Raw genomic sequence first — 20,708 nt, forward strand, 5'->3', positions numbered from 1 at the left:
AAGTGCTTTCCAAAATTACCCCTGTCCTGGAGGCGATAGAGCGCTGTCTAACGTTCGCCGATCAACATAGACTTCCGGTGGAAACAAGGCGGAAATGAAGTTACCCAGTGTGCAGTTAAACTTGTCCATTGGAATGTTGTCCCAACGATGTATACCATTTCTCAACATTTGCTTCGGTTTCCTTCGGTGTTATGCTGTGTTGATGGACGGAACGGATGGTTATGAAATAAAAAAGGCCCGACAGACTTTCCAATACAGCAATTTAAAGCTGTATTAAGATATTTTTTGTATTTTACCTTTAAAAAAGGGTACGAAAAAGGCCAATACATCGTGATCACTTATAAATGCGATCGTTACGATCACGCCGATAGTGTTGACATCATTAGCAGCGTTTGCTAATCAATGGAAATCATGCCGGACAAGATGGCGCTCCAGAGACCAATGCATAGGAACGCGGCACTAGACGTGCCGAAATGACACTGTTTAGTGTCGCCATAAAAATGTATCCACCACCATTCGCCACACCACAAAGGTCCGAATGATTTACGCTTATGAGCTCTCGCATGCAGTTCATTGAAGAGATCGAGCCTTCGATCCAGCAGCATCGGAAACTCATTATTCAAATGTGCAACCCTCGAGAGAGGATGAAGATTTACTGATTCAAATTCCATCCCTCTAGACCAATGGCCTCCCATTTATTTATCATTTTAATCGATTCCCAATCACATTTCCCCTAACTTTCATCGATTTAATCACGCTCAGAGGACGTCGTCGATGGTGGTGATGTATTTTACTGGTTCACCACGGCCCAACAGGGACATCATGCGTTTTACGCCGAAGCGAACCAGTTGGACATCGGCCAAACAATTTCAACTTCAAAACAACTGTCCCACTTTCACTGGACGTAGGGAATCGGATCCGTGCTTGGGCATTGTGTTTGTTGGTCATTAATTTACATAAGTGGAATATGAGATATTTCTCATCGAACAGCCCCACACATCTTGTTGATGAAATGTATATTTTTCTGTTTCAATATCCCACTGTGAGGCTCGTAAGTTTTAAATAATTACCCATCGGATCACCCTCAGATGTGTCTCTTGGACTTTGGCATTATCGACTCCTTGCCTTTAGTATACTTTAGAGTTGTTCCCAGAGCTTCAATGCAGATTTTACCTGTCGTGACGAAAAAATAATTCATTTTAAACCATAGAGCACTCCAACCCGGACAACACGGTGGAATAACACGAAACGTGCTTTTGTGTCTTCTTTTCCGAATTTGGAATAATTTTACGAACCAAACATACGTCAGGTATAGTGTTACATCGGCACGAGCCTTTTATATGGCCACCGGAAACGGGCTGCTGATACCTTTCACACCGTCGAAAGGCCAAAAAGAAATGGCATTTAAAATTGATACAGTCACTTAAAAGATAACTCCTTCCGGTTGCGTTACTACCTCCAGCCGGGTTGGTTCTTCTCGCAACACACACTTTGGACGATTCTGGTAATGGATACGGCTTCAATTAAATTAACATTCAAACACGAAATGGACATCCAATAGCTTCCTGAAACCGGCAATACATAGCAGTGTACCTTTAGCTGAATGTTGTTGTAATTAGTCAACACTTTCACTTATTCGAATGTTTCGAAATGGTTTCAATTAAGTGAATTTTTAAGAGAGAAAATCTTAGAAATTTAGCATTACGAATTTCTCATTGAAACATCTTATTTGTCCAAACATAACAAAAAAATCTCCAGCTTTTAGGGGACTATCCATGAAAAATATCAACACAATAAACCAAAATAAAACAATGTATCTCTTGGCAAAGACCCTCGAGTGTCAAACCCTGAAACTCGATACGCTAAAGTTGCCGAAAGCGTATGCTAATATTGTAATCAAATTCATATTTATGCGTAAATGACTTCTTTAAAGTTTCCCGCAATCGGTAAATCCTACTCAATGGCAGGGCTGTAATTTAAAAGCATTCAACACAGCTTAATCTACCGTCGGTGGAAGATTCTTTTTATAGTTATCAGTAGCAACGATCAATATTCATGAAATATACACTGATTTCAATAAAATTTGTGCTCAAGACATTGTCAAAATAACCGCTTCAACTAACTCATAATTTTACAGAATTTATGTTTTCTTGGCTAAAATGATGTAACAAAATGTATTTATTTTACAACATAATTCACAGGCAACTGACGGACAACCATATCTACACCATCGAGAAGGATGCTTTGCACGATCTGATATCGCTGGAAAGATTGTAAGTACCTTTTTGGATTCGGTTTCGTCTGTACCATACCAAACCCTCCGAGTTCCTTTTTTCCTTTTCGTTGTACCAATGTCCCAAAATCTTCCAACATACAACATTTCGCACATCAGATGTTAGATCCGGTTTAACACAGTTGGTTGAGCAACTCGTTTCCCTAGCATCTCGCCTATTTCCTCCCCAAGCACTCTATCGACTTCGCACCCCCAACTGGTTTTGATTCATATTAACCGGCACACGACACCAAATCACCTGTCTGGCACGTGAATATTACCTGTCACAGTCAATCAGTCAACTTTATGCGCTGGTTTTCGCAACCTTGTGGTTTTTTTTTCTAAATCGAAATGTGCAAATTCTGCTCACTTTCCAATGCAAATATTGTGACAGGAAATATTGTAATTCGTCTGCAATACTTAACATATTGTTATTAGATTTCTGCATTAATCTTTCGCAGGAATTCGCACCAATAAGTGAAGGGAACAAGAAACTTCTTTGAACACGGCGAGGGAGGTTTTGTTTGTCCATTTCAGTTATGTAGACGAGCTGGCCGCGTATCGTTTGAACGATCAATATATTTTGGAAGTTCCTGTTTGTCCGTTGCAGACAATTCAGTACTAATTTATGCCCAATTTGCTATCGTCTAATAGGCATTATTTACAGCTATTTTATGTCAAAAGGTACCGCGGACACAAATAAAATCGTCTGAATTATTAGAGCCACCCCGCTTGGACGGCAGTCGATTTGCAATATTTTTGTTCCAGAGCAGAGCATATGTTTCTCTATTCTTTTTGTGGTGGTCTTTATCGATCAATACGGATGCAGACGATCGATTCATGAGACAGCTGTCGATGGACTTCTAAATATATGGCACATGATTAGCAAATGCTAAATTTGTTGTTTTTGCTTTCAGTTTGTTAGAAAAAGACCGATGAAATCATTTGTGTTTTGATTTATGTAATTCTAAAAAAAGATACCTAACAAAATATAAACGTATAAACACCGTACATAAGATATTAACTATTAGGAGGGTAATATTTTAATATAAATGAAACAAATTTGTTCACTGAAAACACAAAACTAACACTCAGCAAGTCTTACGGAAGTCACAAATCATTCTCCATTTCCTTTAGTCCGCGGGATTTATATCTTTGTTAGCTGTTTGTTTTGCTGTTTCACTCCAATACGTCGTTGGTGGTCTACTTGTTAAAACGGAACAGCTATTCATTGACCACGGTCGTTTAAATAACACCGAGTGGGTGCGCTGAAACACGGGACCATTTGAGTCTTTGCGATTGGAAATCGATTTCCGTTAATTATCCGTTGCTTCTCGTTATTCCCTGTCTTACGATCGCTTTGACATAAATGATCACGCCTCCTTCCGTTTTTGGGTTCGGCAGGAAAGTTGGCTGTGTTGTGTTCGTCCAAACAGAATTCGCATTTTCCTTCATCCCTTTGGATGCTATAAAACCAGGGAAGGAGCGACCCTCACTGCCAGATCAGCATAGTTCGCAGAGACCGACGTCAGCAACAGTCAACAGAGGGCGTATTCCTTAGGGCGACAATTCTTTAATTAAGTTTGGATGTGATCGAACTCGCGTACTCACATATTTTTTTCATAAACGCCGACCGTTGTTACTCGTGACACACGATATCTACGACGTCTCAACTTCCCACACACTCATTCGCTTGTATTTCTCTTCAAATATCTGATGTCTTGTTTCATTCTTGCCACAAATTTCGCTTACCTTTTTCTTGTTTTCATCTTTATTACGAATTATTATTATCTTCTGTTTCCTTTTATTTTCAGACGGCTTAATAGCAATCGCTTAAAATCTATACCAGATAATTTTTTATCCAGTGCCGCTAATTTATTACGATTGTAAGTAGTAGTTTGTAGAGATTGATTTCTGTTCGTTGTCTATGTTTTTGTTTTACTCCGTCGCGATTATGTGTTTATGTGTTTTTTGTTTTCTCTTAAAACTATGGCCATATTTCTTTCCTGCAATATGCTATAATCATTATATGGAAAGCTGTTGAAACACTTTCAAAGCAGATCGATTCTAATTTGTTATGGTTTTTTCGGTTCATTCACGTTGTGCTCTAAACCAGATGGTTTTTGATTCAGTTACTGTTTGGCATTCGATGGATTCTTTCATTTGCATGCAAGACTAAGTTTCTAATTTGTGTTTGAGTTTTTGAAAGATCCTCAGTTTTCAATATTTTAGTCAATACTTCCCACTATGTGATATAGAATTGAGTAACTTTTAAATGTCTATGTTGATTTCAAAAGGAATTCTATAGACGTGAACTTTAAAACATTTTACGCTTTCCATTTCTTTTTGTAATAATTCAACGACTGTTCTTCGCATGATTGACGTTATTATCGTTTATTTTATACAACCTGAGTTGACAAGCAACTCTTTATCTTTTGTTTGATAAGTGTCGTTGAATCGATGTTTCTGTAGTACGACAAACTAATGATAAGAGCATTGGTAACTAATTGTTAGTTAATTTGTATGTTTTCTACCATAAACGCAATTCATGCCACTACACAAATCAAGCGTTCAAATATATTGAAAGTGTGAAACAGATCCTCACAAATTAACTGTTAGCGATTAAACTGTGGCAGCTGTAGAGGTAATTCCAACTATATCATTATTAACACCAAACCTTCGCCTTGCAGGGATCTGTCACACAATGCACTTGCCGCCGTACCGAAGCGTGCGTTCAAGGGAGCACCGGCACTGCGTAGTCTCCAGTTGGACAACAATCAAATCACCTGCCTGGATGAAGGTGCCGTGAAGGGGTTGACGGAGCTGGAAATACTGTAAGTGTATTGCATGACCGGGAGCGTAATCCCATCGGCCTTCGAAATGAAATTACTTCCGAGCTCCACCAAGAACTCACTCAAACCCTTGTTCTTTTTGTTTCGATTCCCGTTTCAGAACCCTAAATAACAATAACATCACCACGCTACCGCGCGACATGTTTGCCGGAATGCCACGCCTGCGAGCGCTGCGCCTTTCGGAAAACCCATTTGCGTGCGATTGTCATCTTTCGTGGTTGGCCCGGTATCTGAAGAATGCATCACGTCTGGCACCGTACACACGGTGCCATTCGCCCGGCCAGCTGAAGGGGCAGAATGTAGCGGATCTGCACGAGCAGGAGTTCAAATGTTCCGGTAAGTTGGGGATGACCAACCACGCCGTCATAATCCAGGTTCTGCTGGTGGATCAGGTCGAATGTGTTGATGGTACTGGAAGTCCAACATAATTGTTGTTTGCTCCCACATGAGTGCACAGGGGACCGACATGTACGACCATCGAGTGTCTACTTCAACGTTGACCACACGCAATGGTTTTTGTTTTTCTGTCCATCGTGTGGTGCAGAGCTAGGAATCCATGTCTCTAGCATTCGGAAATCCGTCCCGAATGAAACAGTGTCCATGGGTGCGGCTTCAGGAACTCCGGTATAACGCTTGTCCACCTTTCGATGAAAGTACATTAATTGCCTTTGGTGTTCTTGGAATTTTGCATGACCACTGATCCACTAAGACCACTGGATTCCTACGATACAGATGTACTCATTCAATCAACCTCAAAGAAATCCTGGGAATAGTCATACTAGCAATAGAAGAGAAGGTTACAAGGCATTCTGAATAATTTAAATCGATTGAAGGCCAATTCTTGTTAAATTCGTCCTGCTTTGTTACACTTTGTACTTCACATCATGTGCATGTGTTGCGGTCAATACTACGGTCATTAAAGTATACTTAAGTGTGTTGTTTGACACGAACCATAAATTGCACAGCAAAGAGTCCCCAAGTCCTCGTGGTATTAACTACCGTTCTTATAAAAATTTGCCACCATAAACTAATTTCTCGTTTCATTATGCGACACACGCAAATGTGCTTCGCAGTTTTTCCTCGTGTTCAGTATAATTATGGTAGCACACTGCAACGGACTCGGTAGCACCCAAACACGTCCGACACTTGGCGCGAAACCATATCAAACGTGATAGGACACTAATTTATTTTCCTCACCATTCTAATGAAGTTGCCAGCGACAACGACATGGTACGGCGGTCGGTGTTTCCTTGTTTTTCGTTCACAATCAAATGCAAATTGCATTCAGAAATAATCTCATTCGTGTTATGTGGCGGATAAAAACGGCAGCTTCCGGCAGATGAGCGCAAAACGTGCAAAAATAAAAATCCTGCAGTAGATTTAAACCAATCAAATCCACCACAAAGTGTCCGTGATCCAACACAGGCCCACATCGTGCTATCGGGCTGAACGCACGATTTGTAATTGCACGCGTTGGAAAACAGGTCAACAGGCTGGATTTTGGCTGAACGCCACTCAAATGTGCCACGCCATTGAGTGATTGTGGAAGGCAAATTTAACTGCAAATGGGTCCATCAATTTTCCACGCGCGCTGTGTCGTGCACTTCCCGTGCATTTCCTGCTGCGTGGGGAACAAACTCATAAACCTACGTGCACACTGTACCGTAGCCATCATCATCATCAACACCATCACCAAAATGGCTGTGGACGTTGTAAGAACCGCGAAAACCAGAAGCAATCTGGACACCGCACCTGTATACAACGACACGCCCCGAGGACGGTGCGGGCAGTCCATGGTCCGTACTCGCAGGATTCATTTTCCACGGGCCAGTACTGCATACACTACCCAACGTACGTGACACTCATGAATATGTAAATGTTAATTTATGCCACCTTCGTGAGCGTGTGTCCACCCATGGAAAAGGGCCACGCACTGGCGATGGAGGGTTGGTTTGCGAATTTCACACTTTATGTGGTGTTGGCAGATGAAAGACTGACCAGCGGTTAGAAATGGCAGAACACAAAGCCCACACTCACGCGTTTGGATCAATGAAATCAAATTACTGGAAAAATAATCGCCCATTCGACCGGCCCAAAATGTTTGGAGTTCGGAGTTTGCCGACGTGTCTAGACCATGCCAATCGATTGTGTCTCTTACATTATTCTATAGCCTGTTACACGTTTTTTCTTTATCAATTATGTGACGCAGGAACCTATTCAAAGTGAGGAAAACTGCCTATGTAACATATTTCCATTAGAGATATCCAAAAGCACAGGATAAATTGCAATTATAGCTCATTGGAACTCTTGGACGAATAATGGATTGTTCAACTGACAATTAACTTCAAAATTTGTATTCTTCATGGAGTACTTATAGTGGTCATATGGATTTAAAGAGTTGTATTAGAATTAATTTAATCAAACATAACCTGTTGAATGATGCGTTTTTCGATAACAACGGTACTCAATTTGTGATGAAAGTAATTGAAACGAATGATAAATTAAAATAGCACCGGAAATATACGCCATAAGCATACAATAATCTATTTGTATCACTGGTTATTAAACAGGCTTTGTGAACTTGCTTTGAATAGTTGAAAAAAGATTACTTTTTTCACTTATTCACCGATTTAAAAATCGTTCTAAAGGTCATACTGTTAGCTTCAAAATATGGCAACCGTATTATCTTGTGCAGTCTGTATAAAAATTTAATCCATTCCATAAATTAATTCAAATCACGGCGCAACACCAGACACTTGCTTCATTTTTTACACTGGATACAATTTACTTCGCAGGTTTAACAGAGAACGCCCCGATGGAGTGCGGTGGTCGTAGTCTCTGCCCACATCCTTGCCGCTGTGCCGATGGAATAGTGGACTGTCGTGAGAAAAGTCTCACCACCGTCCCGTCCACACTGCCGGACGACACAACCGAGCTGTAAGAATTTTTAGTACGCGACCGGCGACATCTTCGGGCATTAATATGTAATCTAAATATTTTTACAGCCGGCTCGAGCAGAACTACATCACCGAAATTCCGCCGAAAGCGTTCGCTAACCACCGGCGCCTTAAGCGGATAGACTTGTCAAATAACAATATTTCGCGAGTCGCCTACGATGCCTTCAGTGGACTAAAGTCCTTAACGTCGCTGTAAGTAGTATGCGTAAAAATAGGGAGAGTAGAAAGCGGTTCCATTTCTTAAGAGGGTAGCGAAAAGAGAGAGAGAGAGAGAGAAAGCGAGGGATGAAATATTCAACGCAACCCAATCTGAGTAGCAAACCAAAAGGACGTAAAATTCTTATCATAAGTAAACAGAGCGCCCTCAACCATCCCTGCACAAGGTTGTCTAGTAAAAGCTCTCACACTGTTTGCTACACCAACCGACGCGCTTTTTCATTCACCCACTGACTGAAGATTTCTTTTCCGTGGTTTGCCTTTCGCAGAGTTCTTTATGGTAATAAAATTAAGGATTTACCGGCGAGCGTTTTCAAAGGATTAACCTCACTCCAGCTGCTGCTGCTGAACGCAAACGAAATCAGTTGCGTGCGAAGGGACGCTTTCAAGGATCTGCATAATCTTAGCCTTTTGTCACTGTACGATAACAACATTCAGTCACTGGCCAACGGTACGTTCGACTCCTTGAGAAGCATCCAAACGCTGTAAGTATCCGACAACCGCTGTACCGCTGTGCGATCAAAATTTCGCACGGGGTCCGAACATTATTTCACTGAATCGGCGGTTCCCTCTGTTGCAGACATTTGGCACGCAATCCCTTCATTTGCGATTGCAATCTTCGCTGGTTGGGCGACTATCTGCACCAGAATCCCATCGAGACGAGTGGTGCACGGTGCGACGCGCCGAAGCGCATGCAACGCCGCCGGATTGAAGCTTTGAAGGATGAAAAGTTCAAATGTAAGCATTCCTCGCTTCCTAATCCTTGATGGAAGGTCTACTCGGGCCTGTTTTGGGTGGTTTTAAATGCTTTCTTTTTTTTCTCTCTCCCCCTGCAGGCACGGATGATTACAGCAAGATCAAATATTCCGGCGAATGTCGCATGGATCAGGAATGCCCGGCGGCTTGTCATTGCGATCGTACCACGGTTGACTGTTCCGGTCGGGGCTTGAAAGAAATCCCGCGCGATATTCCACTGTACACCACGGAACTGTAAGCATTGGCCTCGTTTTTTCTCTTTTCCTCTCTGCGACCAGCCTTCCAGTAAGATGTGATAACTTTTTCTTCAAAATCTCGCACCAGATTACTGAACGATAACGAACTTAATCGCATTACGTCTGATGGACTGTTCGGTCGGCTGCCAAATCTTGCAAAGCTGGATTTGCGAAGGAATCAGATATCCGGTATCGAGCCGAATGCCTTCGAAGGTGCCACCAGAATCCAGGAGCTGTTTTTGAGCGAAAACAAAATCGCCGAAGTGCACAACAAGATGTTTTTGGGACTTCATCAGCTGAAAACGCTGTAAGTGTTTTTTTTTTCAACAGCGAACGATGATTCTGACATTTATTTCTATTTCTAGATCGCTTTACGATAACATTATTACCTGCGTGATGCCCGGTTCGTTCGACTATCTGACATCACTGACACAGCTGTAAGTAGCACTGCGGACCGTAATCTCTCACACTCGACGAAGGATTACGCACGGTCAACCACGTTCTATGCGTTTATTTATTTTTTCTTCGCCTCCCCCCACTTTCCAACGCAGAAATCTCGCCTCGAATCCATTCCGTTGCAATTGCCACCTTGCCTGGTTTTCGGACTGGTTGCGAAAGAAGCAACTGAACGGACCACCGGCACGCTGCACCTCGCCGTCGAAGGTGCGCGACGTACCGATCAAGGATTTGCCACACTTTGACTTTAAGTGCACCTCGGACATGGATCAGGGCTGTCTCGGTGAAGGGTACTGTCCACCGTCTTGCACCTGCACCGGTACGGTCGTACGATGCTCGCGTAACAAGCTGAAGGAAATCCCCAAATCCATCCCGGCCGAAACGACCGAGCTGTATCTGGAGTCGAACGAAATCTCGATGATACATTCCAACCGTATCAACCATCTGAAGGCACTGACGAGACTGTAAGCTATAATGGTTTTTTTGCCAACCGCTACAGGCAACTGAACTGTGTTTTTAATGTGTAATCTTTTTCTACCGCAGGGATTTGAGCAACAACCAGATCGGCATTCTGTCCAACTATACGTTTGCGAACCTGAGCAAACTCTCCACGCTGTAAGTGTCTGTGCTTCGCTGCAAATGCTGGGCAGAAGTCATCAGTTGCATTTAATCTTTCTTCGCCTTTCAGCATCATAAGCTACAACAATCTGCAGTGTGTGCAGAAGCATGCGCTCTCCGGATTAACCAATTTGAAGGTGCTTTCGCTGCACGGCAACAAAATATCTATGATTCCCGAAGGAACGTTTAACGATCTGCAATCGATTACGCACATGTAAGTGCTCAGAACCGAACCGATTGTCTGCTGATTGCACGATGCTGATTTGTGTCTCTTCTCCTTCTTGCAGTGCCCTGGGCAGTAATCCACTGTACTGTGACTGTGCGCTTCGCTGGCTGTCCGAGTGGGTTAAGCGAGACTATGTAGAGCCGGGCATTGCACGTTGCGCCGAACCGGAACCGATGAAGGATAAGCTAATCCTATCGACACCAGCCGCCCAGTTCGTTTGCTCCGGCAAGGTTAGCAACGAGATACTGTCCAAGTGCGATGCGTGCTACACCTTCCCGTGCAAGAACGAAGCCGTGTGCAGTGCACTGCCGGAGCGTCAGTACGAGTGCAAGTGTAAACCGGGCTATCACGGTACGCACTGTGAGTTTATGATAGATGCGTGTTACGGCAATCCCTGCCGTAACAACGGTACTTGCACGGTGCTGGAGGAGGGAAGATTCAGCTGTCACTGTTTGCATGGATACTCCGGATCCCGGTGTGAGGTTAACATTGATGACTGCGTGGAGCACAAGTGTCAGAACAACGGTACGTGTGTGGATGGGGTAAATTCGTACAGTTGTTCGTGTGCGGCCAGCTTCACCGGGGAGTACTGCGAGAGCAAGATTGAGTTCTGCGGCAAGGACTTTAATCCGTGCCAGAATGGGGCCAAGTGTGTCGATCATACGACGCACTACTCGTGCGAATGTTTGCCCGGCTACCGTGGGCTAAACTGTTCGGATAACATCGACGATTGTGTGAACCATATGTGTCAGAATGGTGGACTGTGTGTGGACGGCATCAATGATTACACCTGCAAGTGTCCGAACGAGTTTACGGGCAAGTTTTGCGAAGGTGCACCAATGGTTGCTATGATGTACCCGCAGACATCACCCTGCCAGCAGCACGAGTGCAAGTTCGGTGTGTGCTTCCAGCCGAACCCATCCAGTGCGGACTATATATGCAAGTGTGCCCCAGGCTATTCGGGCAAACGTTGTGAATATCTGACCAGCCTGACGTTCCTGCACAACAATTCGTTCATCGAGTTGGAACCGCTCCGTACCAAGCCGGAGGCGAACGTTACGATCGTGTTCAGCAGCACCCAGCAGAACGGTGTGCTGATGTACGATGGCCACAACGAGCATTTGGCGGTGGAACTGTTTAACGGGCGCATACGTGTGAGCTACGACGTAGGGAACGATCCCGTCTCCACGATGTACAGCTTCGAAATGGTCGCCGATGGCAAATATCACATGGTGGAGTTGCTGGCAATTAAGAAAAACTTTACACTGCGAGTAGACCGTGGCCTGGCACGTTCCATCATTAACGAAGGTTCGAAGGACTATCTGAAGCTTTCGAGCCCGATGTACCTGGGAGGTTTGCCGGCAGAGCCAGGCCAGCAAGCGTACAAACAGTGGCACCTCCGCAACCTGACCAGCTTCAAGGGCTGCATGAAGGAAGTGTGGATTAATCACAAGCAGGTTGATTTTCTCAATGCCGCCCGGCAGCAAAAGATCACCCCGGGCTGTGCGCTGCTTGATCCGGATAGTGAAGGCGAAATGGATGACGATTTTATGCAGGAAACACCGATGATCCTTAAAGAGGTGATACCGCTTACTATTAGCATACGGCAAGAGATTGGCTAATTTTCTGGGTCTGGTTTGTTTGTCGTTCAACTTGTAGGTCAATCCTTGCGAGAATCATCAATGTAAACGGGGAGGAAAGTGTGTGCCGAACGGTAAGGGTGGCTACACGTGCAAATGTAAGAAGGGCACCAAGGGCAAATACTGCGACCAAGGTGAGGGATCGGTATCGCTAGTGATCGACGAGGACCCCTTCAAAATTTCCTCTTCCGGTATAGCAACAACTTTTTGATATCAATTTGATTTTTTTTTATATAATTCTTACACACTTTGACGAACTAATTGAATTAGACACTAATTTCGCTTCGTTACCCAACTGCCGAAAGCCATTTTTTGTGTTCTGTTTTGTGATTTTGTTTTTTTTTTACTTTAATTGTGCAGAACATGTTTTGAATTTAATACGCTAATACGCTTTCAAACTAATCGGTAACCGAACGTAAACTATTTCCTTATCATCTGGCTGTGCTTTCGAAGTTTATTTTGAGTTGAAATCTTTATCTTGCATGAGGCGCTCAGTAATTTGTAAAAAAGTATAGCCTTTGACTCAACAGTTAAAATCGTTTCAAAATTCCGATTCCACGGAAGAGTAGGTTTTCGAGAAAAGCATGCTTGTAGTGTTAGTTTATTTATGAAATTAATTATTATTAAGTACACCTTAATGATATTTTTTTCTACTGCATTTTAACAGCTGCCAACACTTGCCGTAAGGAGCAAGTGAGAGAGTACTACACAGAAAACGATTGCCGTTCGAGGCAACCGCTCAAATACGCCAAGTGCGTTGGAGGTTGCGGCAATCAATGCTGCGCAGCCAAAGTCGTACGCCGAAGAAAGGTATGTGTGACGTATTTGTAGAGGGAGAGATGTAGCACTTACTCGGCATGTATCTAATCAAACGACCATTTCTGCTCCCCGCACAGGTACGCATGGTGTGCAGCAACAATAATAAATACGTGAAACAGCTGGATATTGTGCGAAAATGCCACTGTACAAAGAAATGCTACTGACTGCAAGACGCGACTACCCATAAACCACCACCAATAATATCTGTGCAGCATGTAGCATCTCACGGTGGCATAAACCCGTATGGCCAGCAGACGAATGGCACCCTAGGATTACATTTATCTAGTTTAAGTGAAGCTAATTTAAATACTATTACTACTACTACTACTGCTACTACTACTACTACACACAGCAGCTCTAGTGATAAGTGGATAAACTTTGAGGTCGATTACGACGATGAGATGATGCAGAACGATGCTCCCGCACCGGCCCCACTGGCAGTGGTGCCGGTGATCGAGTCACACACGACCGAAACGTTCCCGGTCGGCAGTACGGCTGGCGATGAGTTTCATCGGATGATGCACCAGCTGGAAGAGCTCAAGGAGAAACCTCTGTTCAGCGAGGATGAGCTCGAAGAAGCCACCGAAGATGACGATCTGTTCGACGACGAAGATTACAACCTGCAAGAGGTCATACGTCGACACAAGGAACGGTTGGAGGAAATCCGTCGAAAGGCGGGAATCGTCGATGATGCGGACGATGATTACTACGACGATTACAGTGCCGAGGAGGACGAGGAAGAGCAAAGGCGAAAGCAAACGAAACTGTCACCATCTGGCACTGCGCCGGACGAAGGAACCGACAATGTTATGCAGGACTATCTGAGTAACATCAAGAGCAAATCGGCACCGCATCGGTTTAAGTCGAAGCTGGATGACTTCAACGATTCCGGCGACGGTGATCTTCTGTCCGGTATCGGCAGCAATCGAAAGCTGCGAAAGAACGATTCCATCAAAATCATCTCGACACCGAACGGGAAAGTCGGCATTGTGTACAAGGTGGAACCGAAGGTGACGGAGGATGAGTCAACGAGAAAAGCAACACCCGATGGCAACAGTGGCAACGGTGCTGTGTCGAACGGTGGCGGTGCTGTGGAGCAGCGACAAAACAAGATCACGCCTGTCATAACGGCCGACGGTAAGGTGGCATTGCTGTACCGGGGTGCCTCCGACAACGGTGACACCTTCCGCAACAAGTACGAACCCATCACGGCCAAGGACATACTACAGTTGATCGACAATAATAATAATAATAACAATAACAATAGTAACGGCAGTGCAGCCGGTGGCAACTCACCCGCTAGCGGGGCGGGCTCAAGCAACACTAACAGCAGTATTAAACATATTACCAATAATAATATTTATAATAGTCATAATAATTACGGTAATAGTTATGATAGTTTTAATAGAAACGTCAATAATGTGATCGTTGATTCGCATCCACCGGACACGGGTGATGATTCGCGGGAGAACAATGCTGCCCTCGGTGGTGGAGCTAGTCGTATTGAACAGGTACCGACGGTAGCGTACCCGCGCATCACTACACCAATGCCACGCAACAGCCCGAGCAACGTACATCACCACGTCGCTCTATCAAGCACCACCTCGAGCCACGTTCCGGCCACACCGACCAGCAGCAGCGCGTTCGGCAAGCTGGACGGTACGCTAATGTCAACCGGTTCCGGTCCATTTCAACCGTACGATCGACAGGAAAACTCGCTGCTCATCAATCGCCCACTGTCGGAGGTGTTGGGTATTCGCAAGAATCAGTACTTGGAAACGAACACAATCAAAATACCAAATAGCGAAACGTCGACGAACAAGATGCGCATCGGAACGAACAATAATCTGCTGTCCTCGCTGTTGCACAATCTGCAGCATGGCGTACCGAACGGCACGAGCGTTGGTGATCACCGCGAGCCGCATCTTCGACGACCTGCTGCGGAAGATGAGCAGCACCGGCGTGCGGGGTACAGTGTGAACGGGTTCAGCCGGTCGCGGTTCTACATTAACCGACGGACAACACCGGCATTGCCACCACGCGTTATCAAGGAGGAAAGCGAGGAAGATACCTTTATTGGCGATGGTGACGATAACGCACTGCCGGAGGTGATCAATCTTGCCATTATACCCGCGTTCGAGCATGAGATCGACGAGAAGTACATCCGGCCCCACCATGGTGATCTGCATCGACGCCACCGGCATCAGTACAATGTGGCGCCGGGTCAGCCGGCGGTGCACTGTGCGATGCAGGCCCTGGTGGCCTGCGCCGTGTTGGCGACCTTCTTCGGGATCGTGGGCACGTACTTCAAGTCGCGCGTCGTCGATCACATCCGGGTGCTGTATTGGTAGGATTTGTGCGGTATTCGTTCGGTGCCGATGGAGCACAACTATCAGAACTATTACTACCGGCTGTATCGGAAGCTCGTGCAACGATAACGGTCCAGCAAGCGGTGTAACGTTTCCATCGTCAACGATCGAATACCATGCGGGACCTGCACGCTACAGGGGCGGGATCTCTGGTGTGGCGTTAGCGAAGCATAATAATTTACCAACTAAGCAAGTGTCCGTTACACTGGTACGACCTGTAATGATTTCTTCGCTTGAGTTGCGCACCGTATTTTGGGGGCGGTGTGTTTGGCTCTGTCGCACCTTCTGTTCACATATTGCTGCAAAAACGGACCACCAAAATGTAACCTTATCATTTACACGAGCGATAAACGCAACGGACGCCATATTGCAAGTTTCCTGCGAACTACCACGAGCTTAGGATTTGAAGGTACTGCCAGCAGAGCAGATGCAGTGACTCGCGCATGTGACCGCGAGTATAATCCCCAAGTAGAGTATCCTTTGGTGTACAATATTTGTGAATGTGTCGTCTAAAGCCGTAGCTCCAACAGCCCCACACAGATCATATAAGCTACAGCATAGTGTGTCATCGTGTCGTCGTCGTCAATGATGTCTCCTGTACGTATCGGTGTTAAAGCTAGTGCGCGCTAGAGCAAATCAGAACAAGGTAAAGAAACAAACAAACAAACAAACAAACCAACAAAACGAACAAGGATACTTGTGGCTGTAGGAGAACTAACACGGGTGTATAGAAACCGGCTCACTACACGTAAGGTCAGCTGCCAGGCTGGTGATTTCGATTTGCCACAGCCACCGCCATAACTGTAACATATGTTTTGAGCTAGAGTATAAACAAAAATGCATTTTTGTATTGATCGTTAGTAGCGAATCTGTTCACACAAAACTCTATTCAACTGCAAGTCTTATAGAGATAAGTCGCACGCTGGTGTGATGAGGCTTCGGAGGTTTATATCCACACCAGAAGAGGCCGCAAGTGTAAAAAAGAATCAAACGAACATCCGCATCAATCATGGAACAGTGCAAAACGTACACCATTTTGTTTGTTTGTTTGATCGTTAAAGATCACTAGGCTGACTAGTTAAGGACATGGATTTGTAGCTATCCGTCAATTCCTTCTCCTCCCCCTTTTTCGAGTGCTAGGAACAGATTATAAGGTGTAGAGACAAAACAAATAAGGTATAAAAAAAAACAAGAATACGAAGAAAACAAAACGAATTGATACTGAAGAAACAAACAAATGGGTAGTCGCGCAATCAAAACCAACTTTTTTCTATGGTGAGAAAAAAAAATACGATTAATTGTTTTCTTCTAAGCTAAATAATTACCTAAACAAACAAAACCATACACCACACAATGAACGTCGATTTTGGGGGAGAGAGAGAGAGAGGATAAAAGAAACAACAAATAAATAACGAAAGTAAGGAATAGGGAACGGCAACCAAACAACAGCTGCATTTAGTGGATGAAGTTGTTCAAACTTTTGCATAGAAGTAAACACAGAAACAATGGAAAACTAGAGCGAAGAAAACAGATGCACACGCAGTGCATTGTTGAAGAAAAAAAAGGGTGTAAACATGGGTGGAAGGTGTGAGTGAGCTGTGGAGGTTCCGCGTTTTCCTCTCATTGAAATCACTCACTCTAATGGCTATCTATTGCAAAGCTGCTTAGCGTTAATAACGATGGACGGATGGATACGAAGATGGAAGCGATACTGGAGAACAAGAAGTTGAAAATGCCTTTTTAGTATGGAACAAAAAATTGAAAACAACACGCGCGAATGAAACAAATCTACAGACAACAAAAAAAAAAATAACCGTACTGACCCTCTACACCGATCGGTACGATCCTGGCGGAGCGCGAATGCGCGTTAGGTACACTACGCCAATTTACACACATCAGCAACAGCAAATCATATTGGCAAAGGGAAGAACTCTCTGCTGAAACTAACTGAACGATAACGAAAATAAGCTAACATTTTTTTGCTAACAAACTTAATCCGGACCGGCCAACATTTCAATCTCAAATAGAATAGAAGCGCATAACACAGGTTTAAGCGCGTACGGGAAATACGAGCAAACGAAAGCTGAACAAAACAATCCCCCAGAACAGTGGAAAACAATAGTAACTGCTGCTTCTGTTGCACATCGAAAGCAAAGAAGTAATTGAACAAACGGAAGCAGATATTGTAGCTAAAACATTATTCATCTGTTGATAAGTCTTTGGTTTTGCGCAGAGAATATTTATTGCTATACCGATGGATTTGTCGTACTTTGGATTTTTTTTTGCTTTGTTTTCTTCTCTTCTGTAGTGTTGCTTGGTTTTTTCAATTACTATCTAGTGGAGATAATCGATTTTCTCGTCTTTTAAGTCCTTGGCACTAAGATTTGTTCAGCACTACATTTTGGAACGCGATCAATTTCGGCACACAGCCTTCGAAGAAGCTCGACGTTCTTTTGCGAGTGCATAAAGAACAAGATGATGCTTGATAAGAAAACACACACACACACACACCTCCCAACAGGGAGCAATAGGAACCAATACGACAAACGGCACTATTCTACTATCCTTGGCAAAACCAAACCCCATCGTCCCCCTGTTTGTAGATTTATTGTCAACATAAGGACGTATAATCTCTATCTATCCTGTGTACTCACATGTGTATTCTCACTCTCTCTCTCTCTCTCTCTCTTTCTCGTTAGTGCCCGATTCGGTATTATATTATCGTTTGAGGTGTGTTATTGTCCATTCTGGCATGCACTTATCATTTCCACACTTGCAATAATGCAATAATGCAATAATAATTTGTGTGTGATTCATGCTTTTGTGTAACGTTTTTATGCGTATATCGATCAACATTTCTTATTGTTTACGTGCATTTTCGTCTGCACAATTTTAGTTTTATTTTTTGGTTTGTTGTTTTGTTTTGCCCTTTTTTCATTCATTCTTTCGTACACTTTCTGTGCGGTATTTCGCATTTCGTAAAGGCAAACAACAACAAGCATCATATTTTAACAAACGTCCAACACGACGCCTCTGCTTTATGTGCATGGATGAATAATGGAACGAAATTAAAATTTATGTTAACCTGCATTGTTACAAAGTTATAATGACGTAAGTAAGCACTTTAATTTAAACAAAAACAAAAAAATCAACAGAACAAAGTATATACTTGTGTATTATAGGAATAGCAGCTAAACATATTGTCTTTTTACAAAAAGAACTATGAAAGCGAGTTGTTTTTATTCTTCAACTATTTCAGTATAGAAAACATGAGAAAGAAGAGAACAAAAGCGTTAATTTATCACACGTCCATTAAATTAATTGTTAAATGTTTTTTTTTCAAGTACCAGTGAGTAAGTGAGTCTTTTTCACAGTTTTTCTTCATTCGAGTTTATTTTCCTCCCTTCCTTTTCGATCAAGTCTCCACCGCTTTCACGTTGAAATCAACAATTACATCATGCTACATAACAAAGAAACATCAACGGAAAAGGAACAATCTCTATACTAATACATACAATACTAATATACTAATACATACAATTTTCCTTTAGTCCTTTAATTATGATTAGATATCTTCAGGCAGAGTGAGATCGATCGAAAACAGTGTCATAAACCTCATTTTAGGTCGCATGTAGAATTTTTCTTGCTGACCAGGTTCGTTACAGTGATGATAAACTGCACTGCACAATTGTTATTCATGCTCAGATGAAAAAATGTTCCTTCACGAGCCAGATAGTAGGCCTTTTTTCATTGACTCTCAAAGAGAAACGATTCTTTCTTGAACGTTTTTCAAATGCCGTCAAAAAAACTGAATCGAAACAGAGACATTTAAAAATTCAGCCTACTTTTCGAAACTTAGATTTTCGAAACAGCACGCATGTTCGAATCGGGACCATTTTGACAGTTCTCCATGTAAACAAATGGCATTGGTGTTTTGGTGTCGGCAAAAATGCCATGTGCATTTAAAGCGAAGCGGATTTTTAACTAATTTCTACTAGTTTTGTACAAAGTTTTGTTTCAATTTGATCTATTTGAGTAGTGAAACGATATAATAGTTTAATCAAACCCAACCGCCAGCCGGCCAAAAAAACATTGACAAAGAAATAGTGTTTTTGTGCCCGTACCATCATGAGCAAAGCTAAAGCGAACCCGAAAAAATCGACGAAAAACCTGCGAAATGTGTTAGCTCAACCATTGGACGTTACTTGGTATGTTTGCAACAGTTGTGTTAGCCTTAAACATAACAAAAAAAGGTTGATTGCATGTTCAATACCGGAAGAAGGGCACAACATCTTCACGGCACTCGATAAACAAATCGTTGGCGCTATCGGTTTGATAACGTATGTTCATTGTTGATAACAATACATCATACCCGTGCCGGGTGACACAACGATCAGCCGCTTAATGCACCATTGTATTGATGCGTTATCAAACATCATTCATAAGTTTATTTTTCTGAAAATTTTCGCAGGCCCCGCTTACCGGACAATGAAACCAAACGGTGTTCACGATTTCTTCAACAAGTGGAACGGTATGGTGCATAGTCGTCATGATTTCCGATGCTTTCAACTAACTTGCAATCTTTCTTTCGCTTAGGAGAAACATTATCAGCGGCTGTAATGGTGTCATAAAATTGCTTCAAAATGGTCAAGTTGCAGCGTTCTTTGTGCTGGACTCGTTCAATCCACAAATATTTGCCAAACTCATCATACAGATGGCAAGGAAGCGAAATCCATCCGTGCTCGTGCTAGCACTCCCTTCCTTTCCGGCCGACTGCTGCAACAATAGTGTGCTGATGGCAATAACGAAACCGAAAGAGAACGAACACTCCGAACCCGTTCAGGAACTGTTGAAATGGATGAAGGATATTTCGGTCCGAAATGGATATATAGCAAAGGAAAGCAAAGGGAAACCTAAAGCCAATCGAAAGATTTTGTCACCGAAAACTAAGAAACCCATCGAAGTGCCGCTGACAGACGAAGATGTGGCAAAGCTATATGTTTTCGAACCGCGAACACGTGACATCCTGGATAAGAATCAACCCAAAAAGCGTGTTGCGCAAGAAATGGAAAATTTTATTTCCTTATCCGATAAAGGTAGCAGTGGCATTGTTGTGTCTAAGCACGAATATCAACAGCAAAACAAACCTCGCACGAAACCGAACAGTGATGGTCTTAAATCGTTCGACGGATCGTACATACCTCTCACCGTGAATCGTGTACAAGGCAATCCCAATCGTGTCGAACATAAGAAGAAAAGGAAAACTCAATAATAAAAGCATCCAAGCACAA

The 20,708-nt window shown here is 43.4% G+C and overlaps 3 protein-coding genes across 3 annotated transcripts in view; all 3 read left to right on the forward strand.

The window, feature by feature from the left end:
- Positions 1 to 13,235, forward strand: part of LOC128299367 (protein slit) — a 75,444-nt gene extending 62,209 nt beyond the window's left edge. The window contains exons 3-20 of the mRNA XM_053035312.1: positions 2,202 to 2,273; positions 4,087 to 4,158; positions 4,963 to 5,106; positions 5,225 to 5,460; positions 7,920 to 8,061; positions 8,130 to 8,273; positions 8,567 to 8,782; positions 8,878 to 9,035; positions 9,134 to 9,287; positions 9,378 to 9,596; positions 9,655 to 9,726; positions 9,841 to 10,209; positions 10,289 to 10,360; positions 10,434 to 10,577; positions 10,651 to 12,169; positions 12,249 to 12,420; positions 12,897 to 13,039; positions 13,126 to 13,235. Coding sequence (XP_052891272.1) covers positions 2,202 to 2,273; positions 4,087 to 4,158; positions 4,963 to 5,106; positions 5,225 to 5,460; positions 7,920 to 8,061; positions 8,130 to 8,273; positions 8,567 to 8,782; positions 8,878 to 9,035; positions 9,134 to 9,287; positions 9,378 to 9,596; positions 9,655 to 9,726; positions 9,841 to 10,209; positions 10,289 to 10,360; positions 10,434 to 10,577; positions 10,651 to 12,169; positions 12,249 to 12,420; positions 12,897 to 13,039; positions 13,126 to 13,212 — 4,135 coding nt within the window. The 3' untranslated portion in view covers positions 13,213 to 13,235. The remainder of the gene's footprint in view (positions 1 to 2,201; positions 2,274 to 4,086; positions 4,159 to 4,962; positions 5,107 to 5,224; positions 5,461 to 7,919; positions 8,062 to 8,129; positions 8,274 to 8,566; positions 8,783 to 8,877; positions 9,036 to 9,133; positions 9,288 to 9,377; positions 9,597 to 9,654; positions 9,727 to 9,840; positions 10,210 to 10,288; positions 10,361 to 10,433; positions 10,578 to 10,650; positions 12,170 to 12,248; positions 12,421 to 12,896; positions 13,040 to 13,125) is intronic.
- On the forward strand, positions 13,235 to 16,771 carry LOC128299371 (homeobox protein 2-like). The gene has a single exon (XM_053035318.1). The coding sequence runs from the start codon at positions 13,450 to 13,452 to the stop codon at positions 15,397 to 15,399; it is 1,950 nt and encodes a 649-aa protein (XP_052891278.1). The 5' UTR covers positions 13,235 to 13,449; the 3' UTR covers positions 15,400 to 16,771.
- Positions 16,772 to 19,362: 2,591 nt separating this feature from the next.
- Positions 19,363 to 20,689, forward strand: LOC128299201 (uncharacterized). Its single transcript, XM_053035091.1, has 3 exons — positions 19,363 to 19,625; positions 19,889 to 19,948; positions 20,014 to 20,689. Exons 1-3 carry the CDS (start codon positions 19,546 to 19,548, stop codon positions 20,687 to 20,689), a joined length of 816 nt encoding a protein of 271 aa, XP_052891051.1. The 5' UTR covers positions 19,363 to 19,545.
- Positions 20,690 to 20,708: the final 19 nt, after the last annotated feature.

Source organism: Anopheles moucheti, chromosome 2 (genome assembly GCF_943734755.1).
Source record: "Anopheles moucheti chromosome 2, idAnoMoucSN_F20_07, whole genome shotgun sequence".
In the NCBI taxonomy this organism is placed as follows: Eukaryota; Metazoa; Arthropoda; class Insecta; order Diptera; family Culicidae; genus Anopheles; species Anopheles moucheti.

Coding starts and splice junctions, on each gene's coding strand:
- LOC128299201 (XM_053035091.1), top strand. CDS start 19,546: ATGAGCAAAGCTAAAGCGAACCCGAAAAAATCGACGAAAAACCTGCGA. Junction 19,626..19,888: donor CAACCATTGGACGTTACTTG/GTATGTTTGCAA, acceptor AAATTTTCGCAG/GCCCCGCTTACCGGACAATG. Junction 19,949..20,013: donor TTTCTTCAACAAGTGGAACG/GTATGGTGCATA, acceptor TCTTTCGCTTAG/GAGAAACATTATCAGCGGCT.
- LOC128299371 (XM_053035318.1), top strand. CDS start 13,450: ATGATGCAGAACGATGCTCCCGCACCGGCCCCACTGGCAGTGGTGCCG.